At 41.9% G+C, this 15,910-nt stretch overlaps 1 protein-coding gene across 1 annotated transcript in view; it reads left to right on the forward strand.

The window, feature by feature from the left end:
- The first annotated feature begins 761 nt into the window (after window positions 1-761).
- Window positions 762-15,910, forward strand: part of jph1a (junctophilin 1a) — a 35,540-nt gene continuing 20,391 nt past the window's right edge. Inside the window, exons 1-3 of the mRNA XM_046062781.1 lie at window positions 762-846; window positions 966-1,465; window positions 4,326-5,094. Coding sequence (XP_045918737.1) covers window positions 1,087-1,465; window positions 4,326-5,094 — 1,148 coding nt within the window. The 5' untranslated portion in view covers window positions 762-846; window positions 966-1,086. The remainder of the gene's footprint in view (window positions 847-965; window positions 1,466-4,325; window positions 5,095-15,910) is intronic.

Consider the following 15,910-nt stretch of genomic DNA (forward strand, 5'->3'; position numbering starts at 1 on the left):
TCTGCACCAGCTGATTTTGGGTCAGCCCTTGTGGTCATATCAAAAGGCAACTGGTGTCACGCAAGGTGATTCTCGCTAACTGAATGACTTGAAAGAAAATGCTTTCATTTTATTTGACTTTTAGAGAGTGAATGGCCAACCTGATGTGTTGACTTAATGATTTCACTGACCAAAATGTTTAATTTTTCTTACACACCTACAGGGTCATCAGAATTAAGTCACAATGGCCTTTGCAGTCTTTACCTGAAACACTTTTTTTCACCCACTCACTAATACATAGCGGTAATAATACGATACTATAAAAAAGGTCATTTGAGAATTAGTAGGCCTAGACTACACAATCAAACAAAAAAGCTGATGTTGAATACAACAGGCACGTGGTGGAACTCTCATGGGAGTATTATTGATACTACACGCTGTACAAATATGATATCTAAAACTTAATTGAGCTAGACCTAGTATATACAGTAGATTATCACCTCACACAATAGGCCAAAGCGATATTGTTATGGGATAAACAAAACACAAAAAGTCATCATAAACTCATTATTAATAGTCACAGGAAAAAATGTGAGGGTATTATGGGAAATTGTAATGTGAGGCGCGTCTTTCAGATGTATAGCGGGCTTTGGCAAAGACATAGGTGTTTTATTTGGGGAGGGGGGGTTGTGGATGTTCACTGAGGTGGGAGAGAGTGAGAGTGGGAGGTCCCTGTGGCGTGACGTTGCGATTGGCCCAGTGTCTTTCCTTAGCAGGGACTCGACACCTCTCTCTCTCCCTCTGTGATCAGTGGGTGAGAGGGGGGAGACGAGCAACACACAACGGAGAACCCGGCGTGCGCCTCCGGTAAATGACGCCCACCATTCATACCTTTACACTTACCATTACGCATGCCTTTTGTATTGCATGTCAGTGGCTGGAAGTATTATCCTCTATCGTCACCCTCCTAATATTTGTTCCTCTAGTCATCATCTTGTTGGCCCATCCTTTCATCTCACCACCGGTCCTGGATCCCCAAACCTCGGTCCTGGAGACGCCTGAGTCTGCAGCAGCGCGCGATCTGCTTTATTTCCAGCCTATATCTGAATGACGGGCGGACGGTTTGACTTCGACGACGGCGGCACTTACTGCGGGGGGTGGGAGGATGGCAAAGCCCACGGACACGGCATCTGCACCGGACCCAAGGGCCAGGGCGAGTACGCCGGGTCCTGGTCGCACGGCTTTGAGATAGTAGGGGTGTACACCTGGCCCAGCGGGAATACCTACAAGGGCTACTGGTCCCAGGGGAAGCGGCATGGGCTCGGGGTGGAGAATAAAGGAAAGTGGATGTACCGCGGAGAGTGGAGTCATGGTTTTAAGGGTCGGTACGGTGTCCGGCAAAGCCACAACACACCTGCTAGATACGACGGTACCTGGAGCAACGGGCTGCAGGATGGATATGGGATCGAAACCTATGGCGATGGCGGTAAGGAACGGTGCCTTGGAAAGATGGCCCAATGTTTGTTTAACGTGTGTGTCGCTTTAACTGCTGTGACTGATGATGTGTTATGTGTGTGAGAGGATGCTCAGGCTCAAACTGAGGGAGGCTCAATCGAAACACATCCGTGCATGAATCTCCATCTGATATGATCTGAGTTGAAGCTGAGATTGCGCATTGCGCACCGTCGGTCATCGTATACCCCCCAAGAAACTATGACTTATTACCTTGGCAATGTTAACTGTTAGATGTTAGCAGTTTAAGATAATGGTTCCTGTTTTATTCCATTAGGCAACTATGGGTTGCTCCTCATATGACAGTGGGAGGAGATTGACTCCTGTTGCCAGCTCAGTGGCAACATGCCCTGGCCAGAAGGAGTTTGAAATCAGAGCAAATCAGTCTGTTTGGAGCCAATTATAGCCAGGCTATCACCTACTTCTCTGTCATTTTCACATTTGAGCCCTCACAGCAAACAACGCACCTCTTCAAGAGTGTGTCTTTTGCCTAAATGCCAATATTTGCAATGCATAAGTAACTTTTTTAATGAAAGTGATACTTGTTGTAGAAACCAGGATTCTGCAAGTGTCAAGACACTGACACTTGTTTGGACGCATTATCCAATTTCTATACAGTAGCTTTGTAAACTTAAGACAGATGTTTCCACAGTGCTGAAAATACAGAAATATATCTATCATATATGCATTCAGTCATGTTAAGTGATAAACAGGACCCACTCCTGTTGCTAAAAGTGAGAGGTCAGTGCATGCCTCTCTCAGAGCTTTGATCTCACAAATCAGTGGTGTTTTCACAGATTATCTAGAGACCTGTGTGATCAGGGAGGCAACATGCTGATAGGCCCACAAACCTGCAAGTGCTTGCAAGTAACCTATTATATTCCTATTCCTGCTCCTATTAATAGTCCTGTCTGGTTATAAAACATCCAAGTCATTGGGTGATATGTGAGCATTATCTCCATGTACAGAGGCCATATGGTGCACAACAAATGCCTCACATATGACGCTTACAGAGGGCTGGGCTTGGGAAATCAGCTGATCCTAGAGGATCTACAGAACATCTGGCTGTCTGACCCTGCAACATCCTGATAACTTGATCTGCAGGGTCACCGATTTCAACCGCAGCGCAGAGCCAGCCTGTTAATCTCACACTGTTTATCCATCTAAACTCCTGCCCGGGCTAGTATATAATTTTCTGTTAGAATCTGACCTTTATTGCTGTTGCATTGTATTGGTCAATGAGATTTGAGCGCCGGCTCAACAAGCCTTTCTTATTATTAGGATCAGGATTGTAATATGATGCTCTGAAGAAGCTACAGTAGGCCAGCACTTGCTCATTGGGCTCAGCAGCACCAAATGGGATTAATGAAGTATTCCTCTCATTATGTGACTCATAGCAATTCCCTGCCGTCACAGACAAACGGATGGTGGTGAATGTGCCTACTGTCAGTGGGGGAGTTAGTGGCTGCCTGAAAATAGGCTCCTAGCTGAGTGATTCACATTCATCCCAAGTGATCCTCAGTATCAGTACCTTAATCAAATCTCTGTGATTGAGTTAGTTATGCTCACAGTCCCAGATCTATGGGGAAGGAGAGAAAACATTTAATTGGCTGACACACTGCACCCCTGAAGCAAGGCTCCTCTGTGTTCCCCATATGCACTGCTGTTTCAAGGATTTAGTGCTGATATACAGAAAATATCTGGTCAGCAACAACAGAGGAAAAATAAAGCTTGTGAATGTCTCCACAAGTAACAGAATATGTATAAATTCACTGTACCAGGAAAAAATACAAGCTCACTGTAACTATGAAGGTAAAAAAAGAAGAGGTTAATTTGTTCAGTCACACTAATCTTCTAATAATCAGCTGTTATCATCAGTGTTGGTGGACACTTTTGTTTTGTAGTCTTTCTCAGATAGTTTGTGGAAGTCCCACGCTGCGTACATTTTCAGGGTGTAAACACTAATTCACTTGATGTAGATAAAAGACCCATTTTTCTCCAGTGAGACAAAAAGACTGTGCACACAAACAAAAACACACACAAGCAGCACTTTTAATACACATTTGCTTCTTCAAATTATTGTGAGACGACTTCTGACTGTGCTTTATGATACCAGCCTATGCCAACTGTCTCCTCTTGGGGCTGATGAGTAATAGAGAGAATATTTATTAGAAAGTGAGAGCTAATTTAAGCCTAATTTAATCTGTCCAAATAGTGCCGTTAAACATTCTGAGCAGGGAAAATAGGATAATGCAGTATAATCCGATATGTAATTCCAGAGATCTTTCTGGAAAACAAGTTACAATTTCAAACCATGGGCACCTTAAATTCTTTCATACATCTTTACCTGTTAAATACAGCATTTCAAAATAGAAGCATTGTTTAAAAGTTCATGTGTTGAAACAGAAGTGCCACGCACAGATAGATCACTATTCATTTTGGCATTGGTATGACCTTTTCAATACTGCGTTGCGTTGTTTCGTCCTATTTAGCAGTGGTTCCTAAACATGGGATCCCATCCCTCTAAAGGGTCATGAGATTAACATGGGTGGCCCTTAAGAGGATTTAGGTACAGGGTTGTGAAGAACTGGATACATTAACCTCTTTAGGCCAATAAAAATATTAAAATGAAACAATTTGAAAAGGAAATGTCAGTCTTAGCTAAATGAATAAATGTAATGTAAATGTAATGTGATGAGAGGTCATAAGCAGAGAGTGCTTCATTTGAAAGGACTGTAAGGTAAAAAGGTTGGGAACCACTGCTTTATATGATCAGATGTATACAGCAGATGCGACTATTATGACTCACTGACCCATGTCTCCCTGTTCCTCAGGTACCTATCAGGGCCAGTGGATGGGTGGGATGCGGCATGGCTATGGCGTACGTCAGAGTGTTCCTTATGGCATGGCCACTGTTATCCGTTCTCCTCTGCGCACATCTCTGGCCTCCCTGCGCTCTGAGCAGAGCAACGGCACAGTGCTCCAGGACCTCTCCTCCCCTGCAGACACGCCGACAGGCAGCCGCGGCGGCTTTGTCCTTAACTTCCACTCAGACAGCGAGGTCGTCACTGGCAAGAAGAAGGGCCTGTTCCGCCGGGGGTCCCTCTTTGGCAGCCTCCGGCAGCTGCGAAAGTCTGACTCTCGGACCTCAATTTCTAGCAAGCGCAGCTCCGCACGCAGTGATGCCACCATGAGCCGCATCAGCTCCAGTGATGCCAACTCTACCATATCCATCGGTGACGGCGAGCTGCCCGATGAGGACTTTCCTCTAGAGGACCATGTGGATGCTACCACAACTGAGACCTACATGGGCGAGTGGAAGAATGACAAGCGCAATGGATTTGGTGTTTCAGAGAGATCCAACGGGATGAAGTATGAGGGAGAATGGCTTAACAACAAGCGCCATGGTTACGGGTGCACGGTTTTCCCAGATGGCACCAAAGAAGAAGGGAAGTACAAAAATAACGTGCTGGTGCGTGGAATAAGGAAGCAGTTGATTCCTCTTAAAAACCCCAAAACCAAAGAGAAGGTGGATCGGGCTGTGGAGGGGGCACAGAGGGCTGCAGCCATTGCCAGGAGTAAAGTGGAAATAGCAGCTTCCAGGTATTGTGTTTATGTGTGTATGTGTTCATTCATGCTTCTGGAGGTGCATGTGGGTGTATTCTGAGTAAACACAAAAAAGACAAGGCGAACATCCTCCAGGAGTTTATTTTCACAATTGAAGAGTCAGAGCAGTGGCCTGTCTGACAAATAACTCCGGGTCTGATTGAAGGCTCAGTCTTGTGTAAGTGGAGTCCCATGACAACAGCTCCGACCTTTATGCATCATCAACAGTCAAGGCTTTTGTGTAGCCAGTGTGATCATCCCTGCAAAAGGTTCTGTTTCTATTCTCTACCCATATCTTTCATTCCCAGGGAGAAGGGTTAGGTGTGTGTGTGTGTGTGTGTGTGTGTGTGAGAGAGAGAGATTTGTGTGCTTGTGAGTTAATGTGCATGAGCAGTATTGCCATACCCATGCCAAGTACGTCTCGTGTGCCCAATAACGATACCTGTTCCCCCTGCCAAGTATTGCTCTGATGTGGCATCTGCTCTTTAACAGGTGGATGAGATGTGACCTTTTCATTTAAAGCCACCCTCCTACTGGGACACAATTCAGCGTATGCAGCATCTCTTTGACATCCTCTGGTTTCAATGCATCAGGGAATTATTAGACTGAAGACTGTGAGGATGTGTACAAGCTGTGAAAAGGTCTCTATGCCATCACGGGTGTTTTGATTTCTCTCTCTCTCTCTCTCTCTCTCTCTCTCTCTCTCTCTCTCTCTCAAGAGGTGCACATGCATTTGCATGCATAAAAACACTGTAACAAGCAAATTTAATACACATAAGCAAAGACATGTTTTATGTATTTCTCACACACTTATACAAGTTCTGAAATGATAGCCAGTCAAACAAAAATTAAAAGATTCATGAAGAGCTATAATTTTCCTTAATCAGTCAGTCAGTGCAGTTATCCTGCTGGGCACAGCTTCACACATTTCTAGATTTCTTTTCCATGTTTTATATGATTATACAAAACTAAGAATTTATAGCCAATGCTAGCAGTTCTGTAAGGCTGTACTGTGAACACAGTGGTGCCTTGAGCTAACTGCTAACATCAGCATGCTAACATCGTTCACAGTTACAATTTAGCCTTTTAGCATGCTAACATGTGCTTATTAGCACTAAACACATTTTGCAGGTATTTAGTCATAGGCAAATTTGCATTTGACCTGATGATGCTGCCAGATAATATGTTAACGGGTCACCAAAGTTATTACACCTCACCCTGTTAGCAACACGAAATTCAGGACAATCCCACCATTTTTTGTGTTTTTTGAGACATATCACTCAAAGCCAACAAATGTCTTTTCCACAGAGGAAATGTTAAGGGATGTTCATAGATATTAAGATTCATCATCCAGAAACCATGTGTACAACATTTCATAACAATCCATCTAGTAGGATACGTGAATACTTTGACCTGCAGGTGGCGCTACAGTAAGAGTCGCTGGACAACCAAAGTCTAAAGGATTTTTCCACTGAGCACCATGAATATCAATAAGAAGTTTGAGGGCAATCCATCCAATAATTGCTCAGACATTTCACTAAAAAACAAAAAGTCAACCTCATGGTTTTGCTAGGATCATCAATCAATAGGGTTCATCCTCTGGGGACCATGAATGCTGTCTGTACAAAATGTCATGGCAATTCATCCAATAGTTGTTGAGATGTTTCATTCTGTATCAAAAAGGTGGACCGACCAACAAACCTAGGGTCACACCACCAGCGGCAAATGTTTTGGCTGCTGTTCAGACCAGCTAAAAAATAATAAATCATTTCTCAGTGCTCCGTTACTTTATAATTATATATAGTCATTATTTTAATATTTTTTAGACTAAATTATTTACCTATTTTTCTATTAATCTACTAATCTATGTGTGTTAATCTATTTTAACTGACCAAATAAAATACACACACTCAGTATTATAAAACACTGGAATCAATGAAGTGACTCAATGAGTATTTTGACTCCGAGCTGAACCCAGCCATTTACATCAATACAGTAAAAGCAGACTCTGAATGAGTAGCAGGCTTTATTATAATATCCAGACATTCTTTTAGAAAATAATAATTCCTCACCGGCGAGCGGGGAGATAAAACGTTTCTGTGGAGTTCAAGGATATAATATAAAGATTACATAAGGTGGATTTAACATGCTTAATATTAAAACTCCTGCACAGTGTTTGTCCCACAGATACAACCCATGATATGATGAGTATGTGTCTGTGTCGGTGAGGTTGAGATAAACCTACTGGGGAAATGAAAAAAGATGGGTAATGTGTTCACGGAAAGAGCCAGCAGCTCCTCTCTTTGGTTGTGCATTGGAGCAACAATTTACTACAGAAGGAGCCGGGTGCATAGCGCTAAAGGCAGCAACAGTAAAAGCATTCAATCTGATACAAAGTGTTAATGGCAGCATACAAGGTCCCCTGTACTGTAGTAAGTGATCAAATTACTGCCTGGTACGTGGCGCTCCATCATGTGCTGCTGGAAATCTCAAAACGAGCTCATCCGTTCTACTGACTGAAATCAAGATGTTTCCTTTTCAGACTGTGTTTGTGTTACAAACAGCCAGAATGGCAGACTGTGGCCGGTTGTGTGTAAGCAGGTTATGTAAGTCTCATTATACAGAGCATGGCAAAAGATGCACTCCTATCGATCCAGCTCTAGTCACATGACTCTCTGTCTTTGAATTTGGAACGTACCCGGCGGATGCACAGGCAATGAGGGGAGGGAGACAGAAACGTTAGAAGAGAAAGAGAGGGTGGAAATAGATTGAAGTGAGAGAGCCAGAGGATAAATCCTGATTGGATAAGATGGGGGTGTGGGTGGGGGGGGCGGGTGAGCGACTTTGCTGAGCAAGAGGATTCTGAGTAGTCTGGAGTGGACAGAAATGAAAAGAGAGCAGAGTTTTAAAAAACGGACACACCCACCCCTCCCCTGTGAATTACTGTACAGAAGAGCTATCCCATCAGCCTCAGGGGTGGAGCTGATGACCTCATGCTCGTGATCAGCCAATCAATAGGGAACTGGTGTGTCGAGGTGGAGTAGAGTTCTGTGTCTGTGACCCCCATTCACTGTTGTTTCACCAGCCTTATCTGTGTAAAATGGACTTCTCCACACAAGGAGTTCAGTATGCTCTTGTGTCCGTGTGTGTGTGTGTGTGTGTGTGTGTGTGTGTGTGTGTATGGGTGGGTGTGTTGTGTCCAAGGCCTGTGAACTGAGATAAGTGACTGTGCCATTGAAACGTTTACCGTGTCATGATGCTTCTCCCGTAAAGCCTTTTTGTTACAGATCAGCAGTTTAGGTATCCTGGTGGCTCAGTGGTGTGTCAGTATATACACTGTTACACCTAAACATTCCCCTCACTCGCTTTGCTATCTCGTAAAAGCAGAGGCCTTAAAATGACATGTGTGTGAAGTTTTTAAATGACCTTACAAAAGCTACAAAGTTGCGTGTTTTTTTAAAGTTCTACATAGTTGAGCGTCTTTTCTACATTATACTGTTGTTTTTATGTGGTTTTATCTGAAACTTCCTTTTCTCAGGTTAAGTTGATTAAGCATGCTACCACTACAACGCTCAGAATGATAAAAAAATGCCAAAACAAACTGCTAAGAAGCCAAGCGTGTTTCCATTTGATAGCACCGCTTGCTCTGCAGGCTCTAGTGAAAGGTTAACCAACACCTAATATGCACGTCCTCTGGAACAGGAAAGATATTTATATGGTGCTTATTTTGTCTATACAGCAATCAGCAAAATGTTGAGACTAATGATATTCAGGAATGTTTACCATCATCACATTTTTAACCACTACCAGTGAAGCCTGTTTAGTTTGTTTTTATGTCACACATATGAATAGATTGCCATGAAATTTGCAGGGTTGAATATAGGTTGATAATTGTGCAGGGGGTGGCCATAGGCTGACAACCAAACACTGAAAATGAAGTTTGATACTTCTAATTTTATACTTTATTCTTAACTAGTTGCAGTTGCCCCGTCCTTGCACTGTATGTTTAGAGTATTAGAGATTGTAATGAAGAGCAAAATATAACATAATTAACATTTGCATTATTATAACTATTGACTAATTGGATATGATGAAAACTAACTAATTATATAACCATATATATGAAATTATTGTAATAGGGGTAATAATATGATTCCAAATCCTTAAAATTTGTTTCTCTTTTCAAATGCCCTTTTGCCTTAAATAATGTTGTGATGTACAGTGTTGCTGCCGAGGTTTAATTTTGCTGAATCTGTTGAGAAATTAGGCTGTAAGTACAGAATTTTTTGAATAACAGTGTAATTGTTTGCACTGGTTTCACGTTACACAATTATTCAAGGCTAAGTAGAATATTTAGTTGCTGTCTATAATCAACATCGGTACTATTCATATATATATAGTGTATATATATATGCACATATACACACTGTATATATATATGTACTCGACGCACAGACTATCTATATGCATTCACTTAATCAGAACTCATGTCTCTCTACCAGGAACACCTCACACACACACACACACACACAAGACAAATGCATACAGTGAGAGTGCATGCAGTGATGCAGTGTTTGCTGCTCTGCTAGTGTGTCAGCAGTGAGTACTGACTAAATAAGGCAAGGCATCAGTTGGCTTATCAGCACCAGCCAGGAATATATACCCGTCCTACCACTGATATAGCAGCCCGCCATCTCACTCACACTATCATCTCTCCCGTGTGTGTGTGTGTGTGTGTGTGTGTGTGTGTGTGTGTGTTTGTGTGTGTGTGTGTGTGTGTGTGTGTTTGTGTGTGTGTGTGTCCATATATAAATGGAAGGAAATGATTTAAAGAGAATAGAAGAAACTCCCTGTTTGGATGGGAGGGATGAAAGTTCCTATCATTCGGCAAGAGAACAGAGAAAGTGTACACGCGCGTGTGTATGTGTGTGTGGTGCGTTTTGTGTCCAGGGGTGTTTGTTTATCACCTGCTGTCTGATGACCTCAGCCACTCACCACCTGCCCTTTTTGGAGAGAGTTATAGATCAGGCTGTGTTTCAACATGTGAACAAAATAATCCCGACCCGCAGTACATCATGTAAGATTCCATCTTGGCTGCCCTCGACGGCAATGACTTCTTCTGCTCCAAATAGGGGCAGAGGTGCAACTGGGTTAATTTTTTCTGCGTCTGGGCATGTGTGTGTTTCATCTTGGTGCCGGTTCCACCTCTTAATGGAGTTTTCTATGAAGTGGCGCCACACACCTTTCAAAAGTATGTCAAGTTTGTCCCTTTACGAAGTGACAAAATGTACAGTAGCAATGAGGCATGCAGCGTGTACAGTAACTGTAACTGTGGGAAGGACTGCCAGCCATCTGAATCACGAGTCAGAGTAAAGCAAGTCGCATCATACAGTATATTTATCCCCCGACATGTCTCATATTAATGGCAATGTGATAGTGTGAGGTAACACAACATTTATTGCTGACAGAAACAAATGCCCATGCACTGACATGCACTCACGCATAAAAAAAACAGCCACATGTGCCTCATATTATCTAAATATGTAGCATGAATGATCGGAGTCTTTGCCATCTTGTACATACGAAAGAGCTACAAATAATTTAGCTAGTCAAACAGTTTTCAAATGACCCACAGGGCAATCAAATTAAAGTGTGTAATCTTTTTCAGTAATTCACAATATTATTAATATAAAGTGATAGCTAGCAGCCTGATGGATGTCAGTGGTTCAAACCATGGAAGCGGTATCCGTAGCTAAATGGTCTGTACATGTTGGTCCAGACTGAAATATCTCAACAACTACCGGATGAATTGGAACTTTGGTTTATGGTTTACCAAATACCTGTAAAACTAATGACATTCCCCTCAACTTCAGCTTTGACACACTTTGTGTTTAGTGCTAGTTAGTTAGCATGGAAATGTGCTAAAGACAATGAAGTAAAAAGTTGTTGTTCTCTCCACTCCCATCTTAATATTTTACTTCCCTGGTGGGAGACATTAGGAAGATGAGACAAGAAAGGAAACTTAGGCAGAAATCAATCATCAGCCTGCAGGTCCAGCAACAGAGTTTACACCAAAAGAGAAGGCGTGGTAAAGGAAAGAAAGTATGAAGTATCTACAGTTTACTGTGTGTGTGTGTGTGTGTAGATGGAGATTGGGACCTGACTTGCACTGTATGAAAGCTTTGTTCCTGGGGGAGGAGAATAGCCTGTGCGAAATGGCTGTGTGTGAATGCGAGTGGAGCGCTGGGCTGTCGACAGCAGCGGTGATAGGATTGGGTTTCGCCAACATGCCATTACAGTGTGTGGCTGTGGCTCATAATCTCTCTGAGAATGGCACATCTTTCTGCCGCTTCTCAAGCAAGACTGAGATGAGCCAGGCAGGCTGGCTGACAGAAGGGGTCGTCATGTGCAGTCCAAGTCCATACGGGTTTACTAGTATAGTGGTTAAAAGACGGCTTACCCACTCCTCCACTTCCTCTACAATCTTTCTTTGACCCTGTTTATGAAGAATTTCCTATACTCCCTACATTATTAAACAGGGGATGTGATGCCTTTTCTACTTGTGGTGTATCTTCTTGTCGCTGTGTAATGGTGTATGTAACAGTGGTTAATGAGAGTAAGCGGGGTGAATTAAATTCTGTATTAGACACAATATGATTTGAGATGTAGAGAAATAATTAGTGCAAGTTAATAGTGTTTCTGTTCAGTAAGCTGTTTCACAAATAAAACTGTTTTCTGATATTACACCTCTGTGGTTAAGGTTTGATTAGGGCTAATGTTAGTGTATTTATTATAATTTCAGATAATAATAATAGTATTAATTCCAGTTGGACAAAACATAAGTTCATTTTTGTGGCTTGTTTTCATCAGAGATGCATGTCTTTAAGCTAGGGTCCAAGTCAAGTCTCAAGTTTCTCGTGGTTATAATAAATGTTGTTTCACCTGCTGCGTTCAATCCAGGCTGCTTATAAAACTGCATTGCTATAAGGAATTCTGTAACTGTAACCTGTTTTTTACTTACAGAGCACAACCATGTAATGTGCAATGCAATTAATGACAGCTTATTAACTACTGTAAGTCAACACACCTCACAGACTCTCAAACCCAGTGTAACGTTAACTAAATAAAACTGTAACGTTACATGATCAACAATAAACCTGTAATCTGTTTGCAACGTTAAAAATTAACGTGATGCCATTATATGCCATAAATTATTACGTTAATCGACTATTCTACCACATGTTTGGCAAGTAAAAAAACGCTCATTCATCTTTTCATAATGAACGACAGTCGGAGTTAACCTCTTAGGTCATAGGTCATAGCTTAAGCAAGAAGCAAGCTAACATTAGATGGCCAACGCTGAGCTAAACATGTTGAATAACCTCAGGTTACTAAACTATTTTGCGTTCAGCGCTTCTTTGTTTGGGCCTTGTTGTATGAAGTTTTAAAGCCAATGTTTATGATGAATGGCACAGCAGCTGCTGCCGTTTGTTGTCCTCTCGCACATGTGGGCACACACAGCTGATACTATGTGTTACGTAGGCAGGTTATAGGTAACGCGGGGAGGGGAATAACAGCAAGGTCATCAGACGTTTCCTGAAAATAAACATTGTTCACGAGTCCCGCACCTTGAGTCCGAGCCAAGTCTGAAGTCACTGTGTGCGCGACTTCAGTCAAACTCGAGTCCCCATCTCAGTTTTTTTTTCATTAAGTCCTTGTACAAGAAAAATTTTCTAAATGGTGGTTAGTCTTTAATTTGTTAATGCTAACTTGTCAATGATTTTAACCATTCATGCATAACAACTAGTTCAACATTTAAAATGTTTGCTGTAGCATGTCAACCTTTTTTTTTATTTGTCCCGCCCCGTCCAGGCTGGGATTAGTCGGTTCACGAAAAAAGTCATGATGAAGAACTTTATGCACACTTCAACAAAAGCCACACGATCTTCTCCCTACTCCGTCTCCACCGACAAAGATTAGCAGTCTGGCGAGAGTGGGAAGTGGTGAGCATTGCACAGTGCCCACTGGGTGATGCAGTTTATTTAGAGCCATATGAACCTGATGTGGAGAAAACAGTACCGGCAACTTGTGAGAAGCGCAAGAAAAAGTCCCACTTCAAGCAGTGGATAAAAGTCACTGATATACAAGTCTAAAACACTTACATTGAGTGGTGGGTCAAACTGTTGATTCAGTGTAGGTTATTGTTAGTGTTGTGCTCTTGTATGCTAGTAGATTTACTGCCCAAAACACTATGCTTGACCTCTTCCATCTCTCTTTAGGCTTTTGTATTCCCAAAGGAACAAAGGCCATAGACGAAGGCATCCTCTCTGGTCTTCTGCCTTTCGATCCAGTTGATGCCATGTTCTGTCCTTCGGGTGGGTCTAGGTCTTCATCTGTTTCTCTTGCCTTGTGGGTTCCATGTTGAGGCCTGTTGGGTGATTGATGTATGTCTTTTATGAGGGTGCGGCCTCCACTTCCTTCTCCTAATTTGAAGTTTTATGGGTTCTTGCTTTGTGCGCTCCCTCAGGTTGCTCCACCACTGGTAGGGAATAAACCTGTTAACTTAACTAAAATGGTGTCCACACCATGCAGACTGGGACTGTGACAATGAGCATACTTGTCTGTTTTGTAGACTTTTGCACATATTATACATATATGACATGTTCTTTCACAGTATTTGTAACTTTATGTTGCAATATAGGACTATAAAATGTTTCTGGCTGATAAATGTTTCTGGCTGAATCTGTTGATTATCTTCTCAATTGATCATTTGCTTTGAAAAGTGACCAGCAGTCAAAACTACAAAGATGTTCAGTTTACAATAGTAGAAGATCTAATAAACCATCACATACTAACATTTGAGAAGCTGGAGCCAGAGAATATTCTTTTTCTTTCTTAAAAAAATGACTGGAGACAATGCATTACCTATCAGAATTCAATTGAATCAGATTCATTTTCTGTTAAATTAACTTAGTGATAGTTGCAGCAAGTTAATCAAGTTAAACAAAATTTTCTGGAAAAAACAATTTGATAGTGTGTAGAGACCAAATGACCAATGGAAATGTTTTTTTGCAGACTTTAAGACAACAAATCAATGTTACTCATCAAATTGACGAAAAATTCAACACTGCGTTAAGTATCAGCTCACCTGGCCTTATTGATGGAGACCTAGGTATGACTGGCATGGCAAAATCTCTAGATGGTGGAAAAATGTTGATTGTCTAACAGTGTCAGTCAAATTTAATCATCCAACCTTATTCATACATAACATGTAATATCTACACCACACCGATATCTGTAACATCTTTAAAATGCACAAATAAAAACCAGATTTAGCCATAATAGTTTGGCATCTGCTTATCTGAGGCACAGAGAACAGTGAGTCTCTCATTTCAGTTTGTGTTGCCTGGAGCAACTCTTAAAATCTGTCTGGGTTTTTTTTGTACCCACTACCATAGCCGCGTGTCTTTAACCTCTGATTACTAATGTGCCCCGCTAAATCTGTTCAGCCACTCTGATTGGCTAGCTAGGCCGCTCTCACTCCAGATGTTCACGGATTGGATTATGGAATTATCACTTCTCTTGTTGATTCAGAGTATTGCTTTTCCAGACAGAATCCCTTCGTGAAGCATGCGACGACTCTTGTAATCACATGCACAGACAACGCTGTATGTGTGGCCGTGATGGTGACGCATTTTCTTTGGGATGTGTAGAAGTGAATCATGTTTGATTGTAAATATCACTACCCAATGAGACAATTTCATTTTCACCTTTTCACAACAATCCACTGGATTATATTATTGTATAGACGCAGAGCTTGACCCATATATCATTAGCAGTTGCAGCTGATGGTTGTGAGTTGACTTTTTATGTCACTATGAGTGTTGTTGTTGTTAATCCATGTAATAGCCATAAAAGATAGATTGTACAAAGATTGCATCACATTTTTTCAGCTGTGGGCAGATGTGACTTAATGCTAATGCTCCTTTTGGCTGTGCACTGAAGAGCGTGTGTGTGTGTGTGTGTGTGTGTGTGTGTGTGTGTGTGTGTCAGACAGTGGTGTGAATGGTGGCAGGAGATTGGAGGAGAGAGCACGGACCGTAATTAAAAACTATTCCTTAAACTCAAGTGGTTGCCAGGCAATGTGACCTTTACTCAAACAGGTTCAGCTTCGGATGTTGAGCCTCGTAGTTAAATGAGACACACCATGGAGTGGCTGTTTGTGTGTGTCTGTGTGTGCGTATTTCTCTGTGCTTGTGTCTCCCTGTGTTCAGCCGAGTTGTGAACCTTTTACAGCATATTCACTTTGTCAAAGCACACTTAAGTTGGTCATATTTGAAAAGATGTTATATTGTGTTTGTCCTTAAGTGTCCATGATAGTTTGTGTGTATGTGCACAAGATTCTACCCATACAGTAGGCTGTAGTGTGGGTTCGTTCATTTGCAAATTCATTAATACAGGCCAGATGCCTGGTTGGACAGCTTGCTCAAGTGTCTCTGGTGGTTACCGTGGTTACTGCCTCACTGCCGTCATCATCATGTCAGCCATTTGTTGATTTTCTTTATGAAGTTGTAGAGTGAGGAGGCGTTGTTAGTTTAACATTGTGTTATTCATCCTTTCAGGCTTGTTCAATGTGTCTGGTTCCAGTTGGAGATTTACAAAAGATTTATGGACTGTTATCATAGTGACAACACTATGAAGTCACCTCAGTGTGTCCTTTATTCACACTGATTCCCAGTAGGCCTCATTATGGCACGTCTCACTAATGGTCCTTTTCAACATGCAGATTTAATGTGTATGTTTGTGTGTGTGT

The sequence above is a fragment of the Micropterus dolomieu genome, linkage group LG01, assembly GCF_021292245.1.
Source record: "Micropterus dolomieu isolate WLL.071019.BEF.003 ecotype Adirondacks linkage group LG01, ASM2129224v1, whole genome shotgun sequence".
NCBI classification, from domain to species: domain Eukaryota; kingdom Metazoa; phylum Chordata; class Actinopteri; order Centrarchiformes; family Centrarchidae; genus Micropterus; species Micropterus dolomieu.